The sequence below is a fragment of the Mobula birostris genome, chromosome 15 (genome assembly GCF_030028105.1).
Source record: "Mobula birostris isolate sMobBir1 chromosome 15, sMobBir1.hap1, whole genome shotgun sequence".
Taxonomy (NCBI): Eukaryota; Metazoa; Chordata; class Chondrichthyes; order Myliobatiformes; family Myliobatidae; genus Mobula; species Mobula birostris.
This window is the reverse complement of record NC_092384.1, coordinates 7,680,059-7,704,737: the sequence shown is the minus strand read 5'-3', so window position 1 is coordinate 7,704,737 and position 24,679 is coordinate 7,680,059. Positions and strand designations below refer to the sequence as shown.

Sequence of the window (24,679 nt, the reverse complement as noted above, 5' to 3'; positions counted from 1 at the left end):
CACAGCTCTCAGCAGAACAACACAGAACACAACAAAACACGTGACTAAACAGCAACAGCAAAACAAACCCCATTCTTCCCTCCTTCCCACCTACCCATGAACAGTCAGAGTCCTCCAACCCCGGGACAGGCCACCTCCACACTCCAGCAGGCTCGGACTAGTAGATATTGGGCCTTCGACTTCCCCAGTGGACTCCCGGACTGGGGCCTCTGGCCTCAGCCTCTATTTTATTTTTATTTAATTTATTTATTTATTGAGATACACTGTGGAACAGACCCTTTCGGCCCTTTGAGCCACACTGCCCAGCAACCCACTGATTCAACCCTAGCTTAATCTCAAGATAATTTACAATCTACTAACTGGTATGTCTTTGGAATGTGGGAGGAAACCAGAGTACCTGGAGGAAACCACGCACACACGGGAAGGAACATACAAACGTGCTTACAGAGGACACCAGAATTGCACTAACCGCTATGCTACCATGGCTCCCAGACTTCCAACTGACCTTCAGCTTCGACCTTCAGTATCAGTCCTATTAATCATCGACCAGGGAACACTCTGCCTGGAACTCCATTTTCACTGTTCAGATACCTAGGTTGTCATTGGCCCTCGTTCCTCCTGACCACATGTACTCCAACTCTGGGACCCACTGACAACTCATTGACCCCCGTGCTGGTCTGCCGGCCCGACATCTGACCACAGATGTCCCCATCACTGGGTGGAAGCTTGGGCTCCAGCCTGACCTCTAATTCCTCTATATCCCTGTCCTTAAACCCTAACCTGACCTCTTACTCCTCTGTCCATCCCTACAGATTTAAAAGACAAAGCAAAAATCAATTCACACTACATTGGTCCTCTAAGTGTGGCCACTACTTCTACCAAAGCCATAGACCCATGGGATCGCAGCCAGCTGCACCTTGGCTACAAACCTCCCCACCATCAAAGGACATCTTCAGAAGATGATGCCTCAGGAGTATGGCATCCATCATTAAGGATTCTCACCATCTGGGACATGCCCTCTTCTCATTACCACTAAGAGGGAGCCTGAAGACCCACACACAATGTTTTAGAAACAGCCTCTTCCCCTCCACCATCAGGTCTCTGAACTGATGGACATGACCTTGCTGTTTTCTTTTGCATTATTTATTTATTGTAATTGTAATTTACAGTATATTAATTATTTTATGTCTTGCACTTTACTGCTGCTACAAAACAATAAATATCACAACATATAATTATTTATTTAAAGAGGAGGCCCCTTCAGGCCAACGAGTTCACTACTCAGCAACCCACCAATTTATGTCCTAGCCTAATCCTGGGGCAATTTACAATGACCAATTAATGTAGTAACTGATATGTCTTTGGAATGTGGGAGGAAACCAGAGCACCCAAAGGAAACCCACGGTGTTCACAGGGAGGGAGTACAAATTCCTTACAGACATCACTGGAATTGAACTTGGAACTGTGGCGCCCCAAGCTGTAGTCCCCTCCACCAGTGACTCTGATTCGGCGTGCCCGGTACCGCAGCCTGTCAATGTGGTAGGAAACACTCTCACCTGAGTTGAGTTCAGGGTTAGTGACCCGTTCCACTGTCGCTCCAGTGCAGTACTTGGGCTGCACTGCACTGCTGCACGTCCCATGTCAAACCATCGTCATACTGAGTGAATTCAGTGATTACCAGCACTGAGTAAGATGCAGCTGAGACCAACTTGTGTGATTTGTTTGGAGGCACCAGATATTTTTCTCTCTAACTTCTGGTAGTCACTACTGTCTGTGCTTTCCCCTTCCCCTTTATTCCCCCTCCTAATCTCACTGACCCTCACCTCCTGGTATCTTTCCCTTCTCCCACCCTCTCCATCTGCCCAACACTGACACACAGCTGCCCTCTCCATCTCCTCCCCTTCATTTCATACTCTACCATCCTCTTGGATCATCTTCTTCAACTCTTGGCCATTTCTCCCAATCACCTCCCAGCTCCTTAGATCCCTCTCACCACCCTCCTTCCCCCACCCACCCACAACCTCATCTCAATCCCCCATCACCATTCCATTCTTGACCCACCCCTTCATACCAACCACTCCTGCTTTAACTTTCCAGTCCCGATGAAGGGTCTCCACTTGATATACTGACTGTCCATTTTCCTTTAATAGATGCTGCCTGACCTGCTGAGTTTCCCCAGTGTTTTGTGTGCACTTAATTGTTTGTATGTGTTGTGATGTTGGACCTAGCAGCCTTTATTTCCTGACACAACTGTGATGCTAAGTGATCCAAACACTTGGTCTAAGAGATTTCAAAATAAGAGGCATTGATAGCATGGACTGCCAACACGTTTTTTCCAAGGTAGAAATGGCTATCGCAAAAGGGTGTAATTTTAAGGTGATTGGAGGAAAGTATAGGGGGATGTAAGAGGTAGTTTTTTTTACAGAGAGAATGGTGGGTGCATTGAACATACTGCCAAGACTGGTGGTAGAGGTATTTGGGTACATTAAGGACATAATAGGGATGTTTATGAGACTCTAACAGTTAAAGTCCTGAGTCCTGATGAAGTGTCTCAGCTCGAAATGTCTGTTCACTCTTTTTCATAGATGCTGCCTGGCCTGCTGAGTTCCTCCAGAATTTTGTGTGTGGATTTCCAGCTTCTGCAGATTTTCTTGTGTTTGTGAAGAACCTATTAACCTCTGCTTTAAATATAACCAATGACTTGGCCTCCACAGCCGTCTGTGGTGATGAATTCCACAGATTTACCACCCATTGGCTAAAAAAATTCCTCCTCATCTCTGTTGTAAAGGGACGTACTGCACTGTGCTGGTCTATATTCTATGTACAGTACCTGAACAGAAGGAGCCCCTGAGTCCAGACCCATGTAGGTGCAACCATCCAGTGGAGGAATGACATGCATAGCCAGGAGTTTCTCCGCAGTCTTCGATGAGAAGAACACAATACCCGATACCTGGAGAGCAGGAGACAGTGAATGAAGAAGATGAGACTTTTCTGTTCAAAGTGTAGCTGATTATAGACTGGAGAAATAACTACTGACTTCCCGTTGGCTTCACTTACTCTCCTTTCTTAATAGCTTTTTGGCACTAAGCTATTATATGGATGTTTTCCAGTCTGGATTTCGACAACACCACAGCACTGAGACTGTTCTGGTCAACAACAGTCATTGAAATGACATCCGCTCAAATTATGATGAGGATCAAATTTCAGTTTTGATTTTACTAGATCTTAGTGCTGCTTTTGACACAGTTGACCATGGCATATTACTGGACAGACCATAAGACTGGGTGGGACTCTCCGGTACGGTTGAAATTGTATTTACAGGACAGGGTCTATTTTGTATGGATTGGTAAGCGCTATCTGACCCAACAAAAATAACATGTGGAGTGCCTCAAGGATCCACACTTCTGTTTAACATATACTGTACGTGCTCCCTCTAGCTTGAATCATGGTAAGCAGCAAAATATCTTACCATAATAATGTCCATGACACTCAGATTTATATAACAGTGTCATCGAGTGACTATGGTCCCAAACAATCACTGAAAAACTGTATTGAACAAATCTCTGATTGAATGAGTCAAAACTTCCTCCAGTTAAGCAAAGAGAAAACTGAAATAATTCATTTTGGTGCCAAAAAAGGACAATTAAAATTCAACGCTCACTTACAATTTCTGTCGTTACAGACCACAAACCAAGCCAGAAACCTTGGTATTGTGGTGGACTCTGACTTAAATTTTAACTGTCACATTAAGACAATTACAAAGTCAGCCTACTACCATCTTAAAATATAGCGAGATTTTCAGCAAGATCTAGAAAAACTCGTCCATACATTTATTTTTAGTAAGTTTGACTACTGTAATGGTGTTTTTATAGATCTCTGTAAGAAATCCCTCTGACAGACTGCAGCTCATTCAGAACACTGTTGCTGGAGTCCTCACGAAGACCAAGAAAGTAAAACACATCACTCCAGTTCTCAAATCACTACACTGGCTTCCTGTCCATCAGAGGACTGGGTTTAAAATATTACTACTGTACTGGTTTATAATGGTCGAGGGCCAAAATACATCCCCGATCTCCTGCTGCATTATGAACCTTCCTGAGCTCTCAGGTCGTCTGAGGCTGGTCTGTTTACCATCCCCAGGGTCAAAACTAAACATGGTGAAGCAGCTTTTAGTTACTATGCTCCACATACCTGGAATAACCTTCCAGAGAATCTGAAGTCTGCTCCAACTTTAAACTCTTTTAAAATGAGCCTCGAAACTTTTCTTTTTGCTGTAGCTTTTAATTAGAATCTCCTGCACTGTTAGTTTTATTTCTATGTGTGATTTTATTCTCTTTATATTGGCTTATGGTTTTTAGTAACTTTACTATTCAACATTGTCAATAAATTTTCATCTTGTAAATAGCATTAATTAAAATCAATTTACAACCTTTATTTAAATTAAATCTACTGAGCCCACCTCTAGAAAAATTAAATCTCATTTTGGTTTCAGCCAGTTATTTAACAGAAATTTATTATGTTTGCCTTATGAGTTTTTAAAATTTATGAAAGGAAAAGAAAGGGATTAATTTCAAGAAAGGTAAGCTAAGCTTAACTGCCTTCTTTTTCAAGAAAGGTTAGCTAAACATTTATTCTCTACTCAAAGCAGCATTGACAATTATTTTTGGATTATTATATCTACAATTTACCGATCACGCTAATGTACTGGGAGCGGTAGATTGAATAATTTTTATGCAGGAGTTCCCTGAGACCTGAAAATTATTTCAAGGGTTCCTCCAGGGCAAAAAGGTTGACAAAAGCTGGTTTAGACTATCACTAGAGGAAGCAGAGGTGACCAAAAGATTCAGGAACTCCTTTTACATACCAGAGGAACTCTGCCGTCCAGTAGTCCACATTCCTTTATCTTCTCTTCTGTCCCTTTATAGATGATGTCACAGATGTAACCCTCGAAAGAGAAGTGTGATCCATCATTACACGTCCCACCACGTGATCTCCTCTGGTACAACCAGACCCTTCCTTCAGATACCTGAAGAGATTGAGCTAATCCATTGTTTACACTTCCAAAATGGGGTCCCCTAACCTGACTCAGATCAGGGATCAACAAAGGTCAAGGACCAAAGATCAACTTAATTCGCCATATACATTTACATGTGTTGGTCAGGCTGCGACATGCAACAAAAAAGAACATTCAAAATCATAAAGTATACAGAATTATATAAAAGATAAAGTTAAGTTTTGATATGGAATATAATGAGCATAAATACATAAATACCAGCATGTATTTACAATGTAAACAGCATTATAAAAAGAAGTTTAAGGTGTTTACAGTGCAGTCCAGTGTAGTATTCAAATATGATGGCAGAATATAGTAATAGTAAGACTCTTGGCAGTGTGGTGGATCAGAGGGATCTTGGGGTCCGAGTCCATAGGACACTCAAAGCTGCTGCGCAGGTTGACTCTGTGGTTAAAAAAGCATATGGTGCATTGGCTTTCATCAATCATGGGATTGAGTTTAGGAGCCGAGAGGTAATGTTGCAGCTATATAGGACCCTGGTCAGACCCCACTTGGAGTACTGTGCTCAGTTCTGGTCGCCTCACTACAGGAAGGATGTGGAAACCATAAAAAGGGTGCAGAGGAGATTTACAAGGATGTTGCCTGGATTGGGGAGCATGCCTTATGACAATAGGTTGAGTGAACTCAGCCTTTTTTCCCTGGAGTGACTGAGGATGAGAGGTGACCTGATAGAGGTGTATAAGATGATGAGAGGCATTGATCATGGGGATAGTCAGAGGCTTTTTCCTAGGGCTGAAATGACTAGCACGAGAGGGCACAGTTTTAAGGTGCTTGGAGGCAGGTACAGAGGAGATGTCAGGGGTAAGTTTTTTACACAGACAGTGGTGAGAGCGTGAAATGGGCTGCCGGCGATGGTGGTGGAGGCGGATATGATAGGGTCTTTTAAGAGACTCCTGGACAGGTACATGGAGCTTAGAAAAATAGAGGGCTATGGGTAACCCTAGGTAATTTCTAAAGGTAAAGACATGTTCGGTGCAGCTTTGTGGGCCAAAGAGCCTGTATTGTGTGTTGTAGGTTTTCTATATTTCTATCTTTCTACATGTCCTACATGGAGTTATCGAAATGTGGCAGATTTAGAAACCTGGCTCAAACTGGGGCAGGAATGGAAATATATACTTCTGGCTGTAGATATGCAATTGAATGACACAGGACAGAAGGGTTATAGCACCAAGCAGAATTACCCTTGCAGGTGTGGAAATCCGTGAAAAGTTCGAAGGTTGGAAAAAGAGGTATAAACATAGATCCACAGACACGAGGAAATCTGCAGATGCTGGAAATTCAAGCAACACACATCGAAGTGGCTGGTGAACGCAGCATCTCTAAGAAGAGGTACAGTCGACGTTTCAGGCTGAGACCTGAGGCTCTTCTTTCAGTTAGTCCTGATGAAGGGTCTCGGCCTGAAACGTTGACTGTACCTCTTCCCAGAGATGCTGCCTGGCCTGCTGCGTTCACCAGCAACTTTTATGTGTGTTGGTTGTATAAACATAGATATCATGGTATAAACATCCACTTCTGAAATCTGGTGTCATTGATATTCATTCAATAACAGTGCAACTTGTACATTGCTGTAACTGTGCTACAAGTTGCTATATATATGCATTAATGCACATATTTGACTACCTCAGGATCCTCAATTTGTGAGATATTTATCTTGGTAACCAATAAACAAAAAGAAATATATCCCCCTATAAAACAAGAACAACCTAGCCAATGATACACTATGGATTAATAAAATATAGAGCCACAGATAAAATGGAAACAAAACATGGAGGCACTGACAAGACAGAGATCATTGTTTGTGAATGGGCTCATTACTGAGCCCTGAACTACAGACCTTCTTCCTTTTTCTGCCCTCTGCTCTCTCAACGGTTCATGTTAATCAAAGTGCAGGAGCGAAAGTTGAATCTACCCTTCAGAACTTGCTGGGGGGGGTGGGTAGGGGTTCCTACCCTTGGTTCAGACTCCCAATGCCCATTGATATATACAACAACAGAGGCAACTGAGAGAGTTGGTGTGAGCAGGGGTAGGAGAATGCGTGGTGGTGGATGGAGAAAAGCTAAAGAGAACAGTGAGAGAGAATTGGGAGTGGTAGGAGGACAGATGGATTAGACTTGAGAACTTCAATTGACATCAGCAAAGTCTCAGTTAACTACTCATAACTACATCAGCCTCCGAGAAAGAGATCAAATGGTCAAAGGATGCTGAGAAGATTCTCCCTTTCAAAGTATGCATAAAAGCCATTGAATTCATTGGGAAGTGAAGCAGCACTACCACTTATGCAGTTAGATTTTACCATATAGGAAGTGAAACACCCTGGTTTCCTCGGCTGCATAAGTCTAGGGAAGACTTACCTTGGCAACCACCAAACTCGTGAGATTGAGCACGCTCAACCCCAGCCAAACCCTGGTTTGCTGGTTTGTGTGGATACTGTGTTATTTGCTACCCTGTTACAAATTAATGCCACAAAAGAACAGATAGTACACTGCCTACAATTAAAGGAATTATATTGATGAATCTTAACTAAAGGGTTAGTAAAGAATAACAACAAGAAAAGGGCCCATTCTAGTTAAACAGTCAAACGTGCCCAAGTCGGAGCTCATCTTGAACTTCTCTGTCACTCACGCGCTGGGTCCTCGGTCTGTGTGAACACCCACACCACCTTCCAAACGCAGCTCGCAATCCATCTCGAACAAATGGACCTCCCACTGGACCGTATATAATGACCAGTTCTCCCCAGTGTCTTTGATCTTCATCTCCTCTCGAACAAAAGTCCCAAGCCCAACCTTAGTGTCCCTCACCAGAGAAACCTCCCCTTCAATCCGACCATCCTAATTGGATGGCACACATTTCTCCTATCTCTATCTTCAACAGTAACCCAACATAAGCTGAAAACAAACAGCTCGCACAGAACAGCACAAAATGAAATGCATACAGCAGAACAGTAAAAATATGAACTTGGGCATTACACAAGTAATTGCATTGCAACCCCTTCCGCGGCTGTTGAGCACTCAATTGTATCTCTAATTTCACACAGAATTGCCCTTTTGCTTTCACAAAGGCCTTTCTTATAGAAAGTACCTCTTCCAATTTTCCCATTTTAGCTATGATGTCTGATTCATGAGTGTTGAGAGTCCTTACCTCCTGGTCAATGATGTAGACACCGTGATTCCTGGCATAACTGACAGTCCCAGGTACAGATATCACTCTAACACCACTGAACCCGTCCCAACAAATATCTGGAAAAAGAATCACAATATTTGTAGATGATTGATGAAACTTATCTATGGACAAGCAATCATGATGAAATCCAATACATCTCATCTACTGAAGTTGTGACATACAATCAGGGTATGGCATCATCAAACCATCCTGCAACATAATGGCTATAGACCTGCTAAGTGGTGAGTTGGATCAGTTTGGGCAATAGGTGGACAGCGGTTGTTATGAAAAGGCAGGAAAGAGGGGTGAAGGGGGTTTCTCTAGAGCAAAATATAAACTGCTGGAAGAACACAGTGGCTTAAGCAGCATTTGTGGAAAAATCTGGGGATCTGATTTCTTCCAACAGTTTATTTTTTTTGCTCCAGATTCTGGCATCTGGACTTACTTGTGTCTATCAAGGGATTACTTTGGTTTGTCGCATAGGATCATTGAAGGAACCATTCAATCCATCTCAGTTTAAATTCATCTATCTTCTCCCTTTAAGGAGAATTACCTATTACAGTACATTATCCTGATAACTAAATCTTGCCGTCACTGATTAACTATAGAATAAGTACCTTTCAGCACCCTCTTCTAGGCCATGAAATTCTTTCTAAATTGGAATTGAATGCAATATTCCGGCTCTATCTTGAAAAAGATGTAGTTTTTGTAATTAACAAGGTATAAATGCATCTTTGATCACAGGCATTTTGCTTTCAAAGTCCAGTCCAGTTCAATTTAATGTGAATATTAACATACAGTGGGTGGGAAACAGGTAGAAATGGGCCTATTAATCTCTTAGTTCTCCTTCACCATTTGCTAAGTTAAGGATTGATCCACTCTTGGTTCGCCCTACTTTCCCACTCCATCAAGGATCAATTTTATTTGCCATATTCATTTACAGATATTAGAAATTTGTTGTGGTGTGTTGGTGAAAAAACAACTTTCAACAATTATAGACAAATAATTACATAAAAATAAAGTCTGAGGTCAAAGTATGCATATGAAATGAGAGGTACATAAATACATAATTACCAGCAAGTATTTGCAATGCAAACATCTTTATAAAAAGTGGTTTAAAGTGTTTCCAGTGCAGTACAGTGACAGGGGTAATAGATAGAGCATGGTGGGTGGATAACTAGACTGGTTGATCACGTTTACTGCCTGGGGGAAATAACTGTTAAGATGGTGTGAAGTTTTTGTTTTAATAGCCCCGTAGTGCTTTCCTGAGGCTACGTCCACACTACGCCGGATAATTTTGAAAATGCCAGTTTCAAGTAAAAACGACAGGCATGCACACTAAGTGTTCTTCAAAATATCTCTGTCCACACTAACACGAATATTTGGGCGAATCTCCTCTACTGGGCACACTCAGGGCACACAGAAAACAAACGAAGAGGAAACGGTATACTTAGTGTGCATTTCTCCAGTTACAGAGTAGAAAAACGTAAAAGGAATTGCTCTTGGCTCTTGTGCAGGAGGACTTAAAACTAAAAAAAACAAATACCAGAGCGTATGGAGGCAGCCGACAGGGAGTTCACAGACAGTATGACCCAGCTGCCGACGAACATTGAAAAACTGACTAACTCTGTTGCATTAATAAAGCATCTTGCTAAATGTATAAAACGTCTGCATCAGTGTTGTCTTGTATTTCCATACAATGTTACATTAGGCTGTTACACATCTATTGTCAGAGAAGTACTTGCATAAATAGGTGAACCACCTTCATACAAGCAAGGACAGAAAACAGGGCAAAGTGAAGTAAGCTATGGATCAAAGTATTTGGTGAGTACATTTCTAACTTTTCTGGCTTCAGTCTCGTTGCCGTCTGTTCTTAAATTGTTAGGTTACGTGGGGGGTTGCGTTCAAGAAAACAACGAAATGCCGCGCTGCGGCTATCTGTTCCGACACGTCATGACAGCGGTTTTAAATAGTCAAAAAAGCTCACTTTACAATTTAACTCTGACGCCATTCACAACGACTGCGCGTTATAACAACCATACGGCAGTGCTTGCGCAGTACCACACAGAAGCAGGAAAAGCATTGTTGTTGTGTTGTCATGACAGCGTTTTTAAATCTCCCTGTTACCCCGTACACACTACAACGGATAGTAGGCGTTTTCAGATTTATTCACTCTGGAGACCGTTTCTGAAAGTCTCTATTTTCGGGGGATGAAAACGCCGCTTTAGTGTGGACGGAGGGTCAAAACGAAGAGAAAAAGCTTTGTTTTCGAAATTATCTGGCGTAGTGTGGACGTTGCCTGAAAGGAGCTTTTGGAAAAGGCAGCATGCAGGGTGGGTAGTGAACATAATAAATTTTTCTGCCCGCTTTTTGTCCTGGACACAAGACAAGACAGTGATGGTAGACTGCAGCCAATTAACTTGTGTGCTGACCTGATTGTTCGCTGTAGTTTTTGTATATTGTGAGGATGCTGCACCAAACCAGACAGTAATGGCTGATGTGAGGACACTCTCTATGAAGGCAGTGTAAAATTACACAAGTGTGTTCAGGGGAAGATGGGATTTTACCAATCAATGAAATTCCTCTTCATTGCCATCATAGACAGGTGAGCCCTTATGAAAGATAGGATAATCATTACAGTTCTATCTCTTCTTAAAAAGCTGTAAGTTTTATTAACTTATCTTGCCACCTTGAAAGGTTTATGTACATACAAACGTTTGGTTCTCTATGACTTTAAATTTTTACCCTTCAGGATAAGCTAAGCGTTTTCTGCGACTTTTCCTGTCAAAAGTAATCACACTTATGCTTCTATTCATGCAATACACTGGTGAATTACATTTGCAAAAGTAACTCAAGCTGAAACATACTTCTGCAACACACTTAAAATGCATCAAAGTTTAAAGTAAATTTATTATCAAGGTACTCGGTTTGAACAAGATGGCACCAGTGAACAACACGACCAGTGGCGATGTCTTTCAGACAGTTCATGAAACTACTTCTTTCAAATATGATTCTGCTACTATTGGAACCTCTGATTGACACTTTGATGGTGTGTTTCTCGGCCGATTGAGTGATCTGGGACTTCGTTGTCTCTGAGGGAATTTGGTGAGGTATCAAGCGGAGAGTGCGGCCTCATGGCCAAGAAGCCTGGAGACGGGGGGGGGGGCAAACCCACGATTGACCCCTTTTCTCGCTGATTGCACTGTGATGAGTGTTGAACAAGATGGAAATCAAGGAGGATGAGACTGGCAGGCAAGTGGGTGTTCAATGTCATCTGTCTGTGTTTGGCTGGTCTCTCTCCCTCTCACTCGTTGCTGAGTGAGGAAGGTCCCTTTGTGTGTGTGTCTCTCTCCCTCTCTTTCTCTCTCTCCCCCCTGCCTACCCTCTCCCTCTCCCCTGCTGCTGACTGAGGAAGGTCCCTCTGTGTGTGTGTGTGTGTGTCTCTCTCTCACTTCCATATCTCTCTCTCTCTCTCTCTCTCTCTCTCTCTCTCTCTCTCTCTCCCCCCCCCCGCCCCCCCCCCCCCCACTGCAGGATGGTGCCAAAGTCTTGGTTCTTGGGCAAGGTTTACTTGATGCGATCTGTGGATTGGACTCTATAGTTCACATTATGATGTGTTTCTAGCTTCTGCTTTCTCCTTTTTTACTGCTACTTTGTACAATTTTTGATCGGGGCAGTCTGGCTTTGTGGCCTGCAGTCAAAAACTGATGCAACGCTGAACTGAACTGAACTGAACATTCTTGAACTGAATTGAACTGAACATTCTTGAACTGAATTGAACTGAGCATTCTTGAACTGAACTGAACTGAACATTCTTGGACTATTTCAATGACTGTTTAATGTTTCTGTGTTTCTCACTCTTTTTTGCCATTTGAGTGATTGTTTTTGCTCATTGTGTGTTTGATGTTCCATGGTGTTTCTTTGTTTTGTGACTGCCTGTGGGAAGATGAATCTCAGGTATATATTGCATACATACTTTGACAATAAATGTACCTTGAACCTTTGAATACGTGTCACGTGCATTTACACTCTGCAGGTATTTACAGTAGAATCAATGAAACTCTACACATAAACAAGGACCGACAAACACCTATTGTGCAAAAGAAGACAAACTGTGAAAACACATACATCAATAAACACGTACATAAAATTGAGAACATGATTGTAGAGTCCTTGGTTGTGGAACCAGTTCTCTCCTCTGGTTCAGGAGCCTGATGGTTGTGGGCTAATAACTGTTCCTGAACCCAGCGGTGTGAGACCTGAGGCTCTTCTACCTCCTCCCTGATGGCATCAGAGAAATGGGAGCATGCCCTGGATGGTTGGGGTCCCTGATGATGGATGCTGTTTTCCTGTGGCAATGCTCCTTGTAGATGGGTTCAATGATCAGGAGGACTTTTTCCTGTGATGGATTGGGCTGTACCCACCACTTTTTGTAGGATTTTCCGTACTTGGGCTTTGATGTTTCCATACCAGTTGGGATACTCTCCACAGGTCTGTCTGAGTTTTAGATGCCGTGTCTTATTTGTGATGGTACTTAGGGGTGGTCCCAGCGCGGTCCTCTGATATGATAATGGCAAGGATTTTAAAGTTACTAGCCCTCTCCACTTCCAATCCCTTAATAAGGACTGGTACATGGACCCCAGTTTCTTCCTCCTGTAGACAATAATCAGTCATTAGGTTTTGATGATATTGACTGGAGGTTGGAGTTGTGGCACCATTCAGATTGTCAATCTCTATCCTACACTCAGTGGCCACTTTATTAGGTATCTCCTGTACTTAATAAAGAGGCCACTCTGAATGCTCATGGTCTTCTGCTGCTGTAGCCCATCCACTTCAAGGATCGGAGTGTGGTGTGGTCAGAGATGCTCTTCTGCATATCACTGTTGTTACTTGAGCCTTTCTGTTAGCTTGAACCAGTCTGGCCATTCTCCTCTGACCTCTAATTAATGAGGCATTTTCACACCCAGAACTGCTGCTCACTGGATGTTCCTTTTGTGTTTCACACCAAACTCGAAAGACTGTTGTGTGTGAAAATCCTAGGAGATCAGCAGTTTCTGAGAGATTCCAACCACTCCTTATGGCACCAACAATCATTCTACCATCACAGTCACTTCGGTCACATTTCTTTCCAATTGTGATGTTTGGTCCGAACAACAACTGAACCTCTTGACCATGCTGGCATGCTTTTATGCATTGAGATGCTGCTACATGATTGGCTGATTTGATATTTGCTTTAGTAAGCAGGTATACAGGTGTTCCTAATAAAGTGGCCACTGAGTGAATAAGTCAAATCGTCCCCACCTTTGACTTGGCTAAAAACAGAGGTGTTTCCAGCAAATTTAAACGTTACAATGGAGCTGTACTTAGCTTCAGAGTCATAAGTGTGTAGAACCGGGAGCTATGCACATGCCCTTGTGGTGTGCCCGTGCTGATGGAGATTGTGGGGGAGATCTTGTTGCTAATCTGTACTGACTGAGGTCTGCCAGCTAAGAATTTGAGGATCCATTTGCAGAAGGAGGTTTTGAAGCCTAGGTCTTGGAGCTTATTAATTAGATTCAAGGGCATGATTACCCTGAAGAGCATCCTACTCATGACTAGCAACACACATCAAACGCATCTAACGTTAGTCCTGACGAAGGGTCTCGGCCTGAAACGTCGACTGTACCTCTTCCTAGAGATGCTGCCTGGCCTGCTGCGTTCACCAGCAACTTTGATGTGTGTTGCTTGAATTTCCAGCATCTGCAGAATTCCTGTTGTCTACTCATAACTATTCACCTTCAATGTCTTTCCTCAAACATGAACACAATAGGCCCTCCAAGCCTAGCCTGCTATTCACTGCGATCATGGCTCACGATGCCGGACTCAACTCCTCTTCAGCACCATTTCTCCCTGTCCCTCTATTCCTCCATCTATCAAAATCCTATCTTTCCATCTCTACTATGAGGTAATGTAGCCTCAAATCTATTCACCAACAACATTATATCCATTGACTGACATTTACTTCAAGTACAGAATGCTAAGATATTAAAATTACAATATTAAGATTCTCATTCAAGTCATTCTGTAGCACCACTGCTCCCAGTCTCTGTATAACTCTTAGATCCCTAGTCATACACTAAAAGAGGAATATGATAGTACTGGAGAGGATACAGAGGAAATTCAATATGTGTGGATTAGGATGGGGCGTTTCAATTATGAGAAGAGACTGGAGAGGCTGGGTCTGTTCTCCCTGGAGCGAAGGTGGTGTAAAAATTATGATGTATATAGACACAGTAGACTGCAGGAAACTTTTCCCTTTGTCAGAGGTGAGTAAAACTTAAACTACACCAATTTAAGTCAGGGTAATAGTTTTTGATGGAACTTTTTCACTCAGAGAGTGGGAGGACCTGTTTTTACCTGGAACACATTGCCAGAAAGAGTGGTGGAAGAAGAGTCACTGACAACTTTGGAGAAGTGTCTGGACAAGCACTTGAATTGCTTGGGTTATCGGGCCAAGTGCTGGAAGATGGGATTAATACGAATGGGTGCATATTGGTCAGAATGGGTGTGCTGGCTCAATGTTTGCCTGCAGTGTGACTCCTTCTGTTCCTGTGCTCTGCCAATACAGTCAGTTTGTTATTCCTGCAACACAAATTGCATCTCAGTGTGGTATGGCAATTGTCTCGCCGCAAAGCACTCCAGTGTGTGGTGAAAACTGCCCAGTGGATTATCCCAGTGAATTGCCCACCACTGAGAACATCTACCATAAACGCTGCCTGGGCAGGGCGAAAAGCATTATCAGGGATGCATCTCACCCTAACCATGGACTTTTTACTCTCCTCCCATCCGGTAGGTGCTACAGGAGCCTCCGCTCCCGCAGCAGCAGACACAGGAAAAGCTTCTTCCCTGAGGCTGTGACCCTGCTGAACCTCACATCACAGCGCTAAGCAGTATTGCACTCATATTGTACTGTCTCGGTACTTTTATATTTGTATGCTGTAGCACTTACTTTTTATTTGCAGTTATTTTGTAAATAACACTACTCTTTGCATTTCTGGTCAGATGTTAACTGCATTTCATTGTCTTTGTATCTGTACTCGGCACAATGACAATAAAATTGAATCTAATCTAATTTAATCTAATCTAATCAACAGAAGGTGCTGTGCCATCAGCTGTCAGAACCCTGACCTCTGCAATTCTCCTCATGGCCACTTTCCTCTGTTAAGGTGCTCTTAAAACCTAACTTTTTGATCAAGCTTTTGAGCACAGTACAGGCCCTTCACCCCTCGATGTTGTGCCGACCCATATATTCCTTAAAAAAAAATAATAAACCCACACTACCCCATAACCCTCTATTTTTCTTTCATCCATGTGCCCGCCCAAGAGGCTCTTAAATACCCCTAATGTTTCAGCCTCCACCACCATCCCTGGCAAGTCATTCCAGGCACCCACAAACCTCTGTGTAAAAAACTTACCCCGATGTCTCCCCGAAACTTCCTCCCTCAACTTTGTACATATGCCCTCTGGTGTTTGCTATTCGTGCCCTGGGAAACAGGTACTGGCTATCCACCCTATCTATGCCTCTCATAATCTTGTAGACCTCTATCAAGTCCCCTCTCATTCTTCTACGCTCCAAAGAGAAAAGTCCCAGTTCTGCTAACCTTGCTTCGACTTGTTTTCCAATCCAGGCAACATCCTGGTAAATCTCCTCTGCACCCTCTCCATAGCTTCCACATCCTTCCTATAATGAGGTGACCAGAACTGAACACAATACTCTAAGTGTGGTCTCACCAGAGATTTGTAGAGTTGCAATATGACCTCTCTACTCTTGAACTCAATTCCCTTATTAATGAAGCCTAGCATCCCATAGGCCTTCTTAACTATCCTATCAACCTGTGCAGTGACCTTGAGGGATGTATGGATTTTAACCCCAAGGTCACTCTGTTCATCCACACTCTTAGGTAACCGACGCTTAACCCTGTCCTCAGCCTTCTGGTTTGTCCTTCCAAAATGCATCACCTCACACTTATCCAGATTGAACTCCATCTGCCACTTTTCTGCCCAACTCTGCATCCTGTCTATATCCTCTTGTAACCTTTGACAACCTACAGCTCCATCCACAACTCCTCCAATCTTTGTGTCTTCCACAAACTTACTCACCCATCCTTCCGCCTCTTCATCCAGGTCATTTATAAAAATCACAAAGTGCAGGGGTCCCAGGACAGATCCTTGCGGCACTCCACTAGTCACTGACCTTCAGGCAGAATACTTTCCCTCCACTACTACCCTCTGCTCTCTTCCTGTAAGCCAATTTTTTATCCAAACAGTCAAGGTTCCACTGATCCCATGCCTCATGACCTTCTGGATGAGTCTCTCGTGAGGGACCTTGTCAAATGCCTTGCTAAAATTAATGTAGACCACATCTACCGCCCTACCCTCATCTATTTCTTTTGTTACCTCTTCAAAAAACTCAATTAGGCGCGTGAGGCATGACCTTCCCTTCACAAAGCCATGTTGACTATCCTTGAGTAGACTGTATTTCTCCAAGTGCTCATAGATCCTATCCTTAAGAATCCTTTCCAATAGTTTGCAGACCACCGACGTAAGACTCACTGGTCTATAGTTCCCAGGATTCTCCCTACTACCTTTTTTTAAACAAGTAAACTACATTTGCCATTCTCCAATCTTCTGGCACCTCCCCTGCAGCCAAAGATCATAGCTACTGCTACAGTGATCTCTTCCCTCACTTCCCACAGCAACCTGGGGTATATCATGTCCGGCCCTGGGGAATTATCAATCTTGATGTTTTTAAGAAGATCCAACATTTCTTCTTCCTTAATCTCCACACTGTCCAGCACACAGGCCTGTTCTATTTTGACCTCATCCTGATCAAGGTCCTTTTCACTTGTGAATACTGAAGCAAAGTATTCATTTAGGACCTCTCCAACCTCCTCCGCCTCCAGGCACATGTTGCCTTCTTTATCCTTTATCCTTCATTCTTGTCATTCTTCACATACACATAGAATGTCTTGGGGTTCTCCTGAATCCTACATGCCAAGGTCTTCTTATGCCCCCTTTGAGCTCTCCTAAGTCCTTTCTTGCTCCTTCCTGGCTACCCTGTATTTCTCATGAGCCCCTCCTGTTTCTTGCTTCTTATATCTAACACATGCTTCCTTCTTCCTCGTAACGAGTTGCCTCACGTGTTTCGTCAGCCACGGTTCCCTTTTCCTTCCATTTTTTCCTTATCTCAGTGGGACAAACCTATCCTGAACCAGCACAAGTGGCCCCTAAACTTCCTCCACATCACTTCTGTGCTTTCACCCTGGAACATCTATTTCCAATTTACTCTCGCTAGTTCCTGCCTCATCCCTTCATAGTTAGTCCTTCCCCAGTTAAGCACATTGTTGGGCATCATTTATTTTCCAAAATCTCATGTGGAAGAGCCACATCTGCTACATTAACAAAGACACAGCAAGAGCATGTGCTTCCTGCAGCAGCTGGAAAGAGTCCATCTCCCCAGATCATCCTGGTGCAATTAGCATCCTGACATCAGCCATCACTGTCTGGTTTGGTGCAGCACCCTCTCACAGTGTACAGACACTACAGTGAACAGGAATGGTTATTGCCCGCAGTCTACCACCACTGCAGGACGTGTATGTCTCCAGGGCAAAGACACAGGCAGAAAAAATCACTGCAGATGGATGCTACCCACCCTGCAAACTGCCTTTTTCAAAACCTCCCTTCTGGAAAGCGTTACACGGCTATTAAAACAAAAACTTTACACCATCTTAACAGTTTCTTCCCCCAGGCAGTAAACATGATCAAGCATTGTAGTTAGCCTCCCATCCCCCCTCTATCCATTACTCTCGTCACTATACTGCACTGAAAATACTTTAAACCATTTTTATAATGCTGCTTACATAGTAAATACATGCTGGTGTTTATTTATTTATACACATTTTATTCCAAATCCAAACTTTAACCTTTATTTTTTTTTAAATAATTCTGTATAATTGTTGAATGTTGGTTTTTTTTGGTTGCATGTCTCCCAATGCACCATAGCAAATTCCTAATACACGTAGATGAAAATGGTGAATAAAGGTGCTCCTCGAAATTGCACTTGAAATACACGTGTCTGGAAATAATACTGCACAAAACACAACACAGGGTCAACACAAGCCTTTACCACCACAGCATAAAACATAACACAGGGTCAACACAAGCCTTTACCACCACTGCAGTCTAGATGCAAGTTTCAGCTGTCAATGCATCAATGCTCATCTTGAACATGTTGTGCTGTCTTATCTTTTAATTCCCAATTCATGATGATCAATAGCTCAATGCCACACAACTAAGGCCATAAGATAGAGCAGCAGGTTTAGACCATTCGATTCATGGCTGATCTATTTCTCTCAATGCCAGTCTCTCGCATTCTCTCTGTTACCCTTACCCCCTTTACCAATTGAGAATTTAGCAATCTCTGTCTTAGGTACACACAATGACTTGGCCTCCACAGCTCACTGTGGCAAAAGGTTTTAGATTCACCACCCTCTGCCTAAAGAAATTCTTCCTGATCCCAGTTGTAAACAGACACCCTTTTATTTTGAGGCTCTGCCATCATATGCTAGACTCTCCTACTAATAGACTCTCCACATCCACTCTATTCAGGCCTTTCAGTGTACCAGTCCTACACTGACATTAAGCCTCCAGCACTTAAAGGCAGCATCTCCACTGAGCCACAACATGGCAGTAGTCCAGGGAAATGGGTGCATGGGAGGGAATGAAAGGGAAGGAGTATGTCCCACCACTTTCACCCCCCCCCCCAATTTTATATAGACCTTCAGATTATTGGAATAAGGGCAAGACACACATCCTCTATGAATATCCCCTGAAAAGTAAGGAGGAGGTTACAGGAAGTGGCTGAAGAGAAAAAGCACATAATAATGGCCTGCTGACTTCCTCCAGCATTGAGTGTGTGTTGCTTTGGATTTCTAGCATCTGCAGATTTTCTCTTGTTTGTGAGCACACAATAATTGCTTGGTAACTGGAAACATTATGGAAAAAATTGGGTGAGCTTTCTCAATGTGTCAGTTAGTGTTCTGACACTTAGCCTGCACCTACACGCTGCACCCATAAAGCCAACAGTATTACGAAGGACCCCAAGCACCCCTCATACAAACTCTTCTCCCTCCTGCCATCTGGCAAAATGTACCAAAGCATTCGGGCTGTCATGACCAGACTGTGCAACAGTTTCTTCCCCCAAGCCATCAGACTCCTCAATACCCAGAGCCTAGACTGACATCTACATCATGTATTATTATATTGTAATTTGTCCTCTACTGTGCCTATTGTCTTGTTTATTATTTATTGTACTGCCCTGCACTGTTTTGTGCACTTTATGTAGTTCTGTGTAGGTCTGTAATCTAGTGTAGTTTTGTGTTGTTTCATGTAGCACCAGGGTCCTGGAGGAACGTTGTTTCGTTTTTACTGTGTACTGTACCAGCAGTTTATGGTCGAAATGACAATAAAAAGCGACTTGACTTGACTTTTGAACCACATACAGTGTACCATTTAGACTTCTCCTCTGTGTCCTACAAAGAAACACACACACACACTTCCTATAGCAGCCACGAATTCTTCAAATTACCCACTTTTCAATACCTCACCCTACTCTGTAACTAACATGGTTCAAAGGCATTACATTTACATAGGTGAACGAATTGAAAACAATATCACAACTATAGTTAGACTCAAAACAGGCACCTGACCCAACAAATCAGGTGAGGACCTTTCCAGTGCCAAAGCCTCACTGGCCTAAGGGATAGAGTCTTCCTCCTTAAGGGGGCACACACAAGCAGTCAGCTCCAGCCTAGCTGAGAATGTCATTGGGATAGAGGTTAAGCACATACAGTTGAAGTCAGAAGTTTACATACACCTTAGCCAAATACATTCAAACTCAGTTTTTCGCAATTCCTGAAATTTAATCCGAGAAAACATTCCCTGTCTTAGGTCAGTTAGGATCACTACTTCATTTTAATAATATGAAATGTCAGAATAATAGAGAGAATGATTTATTTCAGCTTATATTTCTTTCATCACTTTTTCAGTGAGTCAGAAGTTTACGTACACTTTGTTAGTATTTGGTAGCATTGCCTTTAAATTGCTTAACTTGGGTCAAATGTTTTGGGTAGCCTTCTACAAACTTCTCACAGTAAGTTGCTGGAATTTTGTTCCATTCCTCCAGACAGAACTGGTGTAACTGAGTCAGGTTTGTAGGCCTCCTTGCTCACACATGCTTTTTTCAGTTCTGCCCACAAATTTTCTATCGGATTGAGGTCAGGGATTTGTGATGACCACTCTAATACCTTGACTTTGTTGTGCTTAAGCAGTTTTGCCACAACTTTGGAGGTATGCTTGGGGTCATTGTCCATTTGGAAGACCCACTTGCAACCGAGCTTTAACTTCCTGGCTGATGTCTTGAGATGTTGCTTCAATATATCCACATAATTTTCCTTCCTCATGATGCCATCTATTTTGTGAAGTGCACGAGTCCCTCCTGCAGCAAAGCACCCCCACAACATGATGCTGCCACCCCCATGCTTCACGGTTGGGATGGTGTTCTTCAGCTTGCAAGCCTCACCCTTTTTCCTCCAAACATAACGATGGTCATTATGGCCAAACAGTTCAATTTTTGTTTCTTCAAACCAGAGGACATTTCTCTAAAAAGTAAGATCTTTGTCCCCATGTGCACTTGCAAACTGTAGTCCGGCTTTTTTATGGCGGTTTTGGAGCAGTGGCTTCTTCCTTGCTGAGCAGCCTTTCAGGTTATGTCGATATAGGACTCGTGACTGGAAAGGGACAGTGCGGGAAAGACGGCAGAGCAGCAGTGGCTGGAGTTTATGCGAGAAGTGAGGAAGGTGCAAGACAGGTATATTCCAAAAAAGAAGAAATTTTCGAATGGAAAAAGGATGCAACTGTGGCTGACAAGAGAAGACAAAGCCAAAGTTAAAGCAAAGGAGAGAGCATACAAGGAAGCAAAAATTAGTGGGAAGACAGAGGATTGGGAAGTTTTTAAAAGCTTACAAAAGGAAACTAAGAAGGTCATTAAGAGGGAAAAGATTAACTATGAAAGGAAGCTAGCAAATAATACCAAAGAAGATACTAAAAGCTTTTTCAAGTATATAAAGAGTAAAAGACAGGTGAGAGTAGATATAGGACCGATAGAAAATGATGCTGGAGAAATTGTAAGGGGAGATAAGGAGATGGCAGAGGAACTGAACGAGTATTTTGCATCAGGCTTCACTGAGGAAGACATCAGCAGTATACCGGACACTCAAGGGTGGCAGGGAAGAGAAGTGTGCGCAGTCACAATTACGACAGAGAAAGTACTCAGGAAGCTGAATAGTCTAAAGGTAGATAAATCTCCCGGACCAGATGGAATGCACCCTCGTGTTCTGAAGGAAGTAGCTGTGGAGATTGCAGAGGCATTAACGATGATCTTTCAAAAGTTGATAGATTCTGGCATGGTTCTGGAGGACTGGAAGATTGCAAATGTCACTCCACTATTTAAGAAGGGGGAAAAGAAGCAAGAAGGAAATTATAGACCTGTTAGCTTGACATCAGTGGTTGGGAAGTTGTTGGAGTCAATTGTCAAGGATGAGGTTACAGAGTACCTGGAGGCATATGACAAGATGGGCAGAACTCAGCAAGGATTCCTTAAAGGAAAATCCTGCCTGACAAACCTATTACAATTTTTTGAGGAAACTACAAGTAGGCTAGACAAGGGAGATGTAGTGGATGTTGTATATTTGGATTTTCAGAAGGCCTTTGACAAGGTGCCACACATGAGGCTACTTAACAAGATAAGAGCCCATGGAATTACGGGAAAGTTACATACGTGGATAGAGCGTTGGCTGATTGGCGGGAAACAGAAAGTGGGAATAAATGGATTCTATTCTGGTTGGCTGCCAGTTACTAGTGGTGTTCCACAGGGATCAGTGTTGGGGCCGCTTCTTTTTACATTGTACATCAACGATTTGGATTATGGAATAGATGGCTTTGTGGCTAAGTTTGCTGATCATACGAAGATAGGTGGAGGGGTTGGTAGTGCTGAGGAAACAGAGAGTCTGCAGAGAGACTTGGACAGATTGGAAGAATGGGCAAAGAAGTGGCAAATGAAGTACAATGTTGGAAAGTGTATGATTATGCACTTTGGCAGAAAAAATAAATGGGCAGACTATTATTTAAATGGGGAGAGAATTCAAAGTTCCGAGATGAAACGGGACTTGGGAGTCCTCGTACAGGACACCCTTAAAGTTAACCTCCAGGTTGAGTCAGTAGTGAAGAAGGCGAATGCAATGTTGGCATTCATTTCTAGAGGAATAGAGTATAGGAGCAGGGGTGTGATGTTGAGGCTCTATAAGGTGCTGGTGAGACCTCACTTGGAGTACTGTGGACAGTTTTGGTCTCCTTATTTAAGAAAGGATGTGCTGACGTTGGAGAGGGTACAGAGAAGATTCACTAGAATGATTCCAGGAATGAGAGGGTTAACATATGAGGAACGTTTGTATTCCTTGGAGTTTAGAAGAATGAGGGGAGATCTCAGAGAAACATTTCGAATGTTGAAAGGCATGGACAGAGTGGATGTGGCAAAGTTGTTTCCCATGATGGGGGAGTCTAGTACGAGAGGGCATGACTTAAGGATTGAAGGGCACCCATTCAGGACAGAAATGTGAAGAAATTTTTTTAGCCAGAGGGTGGTGAATCTATGGAATTTGTTGCCACAGGTGGCAGTGGAGGCTAAGTCATTGTGTGTATTTAAGGCAGAGATTGATAGGTATCTGAGTAGCCAGGGCATCAAAGGTTATGGTGAGAAGGCGGGGGAGTGGGACTAAATAGGAGAATGGATCAGCTCATGATAGAATGATGGAGCAGACTCGATGAGCCGAATGGCCTACTTCTCCTTTGTCTTATTGTCTTATGGTTTTACTGTGGATATAGATACTTGTCTACCTGTTTCCTCCAGCATCTTCACAAGGTCCTTTGCTGTTATTCTGGGATTGATTTGCACTTCTTGCACCAAAGTATGTTCATCTATAGGAGATCAGAATGCTTCTCCTTCCTAAGTGGTATGATGGCTGCGTGGTCCCATGGTGTTTATATTTGTGTACTATTGTTCGTACAGATGAACGTGGTACCTCAGGCGTTTGGAAATTGCTCCCAAGGATGAACCAGACTTGACATAATTTTCTAACCTCAATTCAATAGAAAATTTGTGGGCAGAACTAAAAAAGCATATGCAAGCAAGGAGGTCTACAAACCTGACTCAGTTACACCAGTTCTGTCTGGAGGAATGGAACAAAATTCCTGCAACTTACTGTGAGAAGCTTGTGGAAGGCTACCCAAAACGTTTGATCCAAGTTAATCAACTTAAAGGCAATGCTACCAAATACTAACAAAGTGTATGTAAACTTCTGACCCACTGGGAAAGTGATGAAAGAAATAAAAGCTGAAATAAATAATTCTCTCTACTATTATTCTGACATTTCACATTCTTAAAATAAAGTAGTGATCCTAACTGACCTAAGACGGGGAATGTTTTCTAGGATTAAATGTCAGGAATTGTGAAAAACTGAGTTTAAATGTATTTGGCTAAGGTGTATGTAAACTTCTGACTTCAATGTACCTGTAGGTAACGTGTCTTCTTCCTCCCCCAATGTCGATAAATGTCCTATATATAGAGAAAATCAGCACATTTCCTGGCACACCTCCTGAAAGTGCCAGACATGTTCTTTTTATTAAGCTTTCCCACTGCACTATCTTAAACACCTGCATAGCTCTTACCAGACGTGGGAGAAGCATTTCCAGAAGCAAGGGAGGAAGAAGACATTGCATTGTTGTGCCTTATACCATGCAGTGCCAGCTCATGATACCATCATCACAACGAGGGCTGAACAGATCAGATTAGAGATTTGCTCTTCGCATAGAGGCACACGTGCAGGCTCCAGAGAGACTGAAGGGAAACCGAGTCAATATGTAGGGCAAATACGAGGAATTCTGCAGATGCTGGAAATTCAAGCAACGCACCCAAAATGCTGGTGGAACACAGCAGGCCAGGCAGCATCTATAGGAAGAGGTACAGTCGACGTTTCGGGCCAAGACCCTTCGTCAGGACTAACTGAAAGATGAGATAGTAAGAGATTTGAAAGGGGGAGGGGAAGGGGGAGATCTGAAATGATAGGAGAAGACAGGAGGGGGAGGGATGGAGCCAAGAGCTGGAAAGTTGATTGGCAAAAGGGATACAAGGCTGGAGAAGGGAGAGGATCATGGGACGGGAGGCCTAGGGAGAAAGAAAGGGGGACGGAAGCCCAGAGGATGGGCAAGGAGTTATAGTGAGAGGGACAGAGGGAGAAAAAAGAGAGAAAAAAGGGGGTGGAGAAAGGATGGATGGATGGATAGATAGATAGA

At 43.0% G+C, this 24,679-nt stretch overlaps 1 protein-coding gene across 4 annotated transcripts in view; it reads right to left on the bottom strand.

Annotated features, from left to right (window-relative positions):
* fcsk (fucose kinase) overlaps positions 1–24,679 on the bottom strand; it is a 336,758-nt gene that overhangs the window by 66,438 nt on the left and 245,641 nt on the right. For all 4 annotated transcript variants that reach the window (XM_072279284.1, XM_072279282.1, XM_072279286.1 and 1 more), the window contains exons 7-9: positions 8,213–8,310; positions 4,865–4,945; positions 2,831–2,950 (exon numbers count right to left, since the gene is read on the bottom strand). In XM_072279284.1, coding sequence (XP_072135385.1) covers positions 2,831–2,950; positions 4,865–4,945; positions 8,213–8,310 — 299 coding nt within the window. The remainder of the gene's footprint in view (positions 1–2,830; positions 2,951–4,864; positions 4,946–8,212; positions 8,311–24,679) is intronic.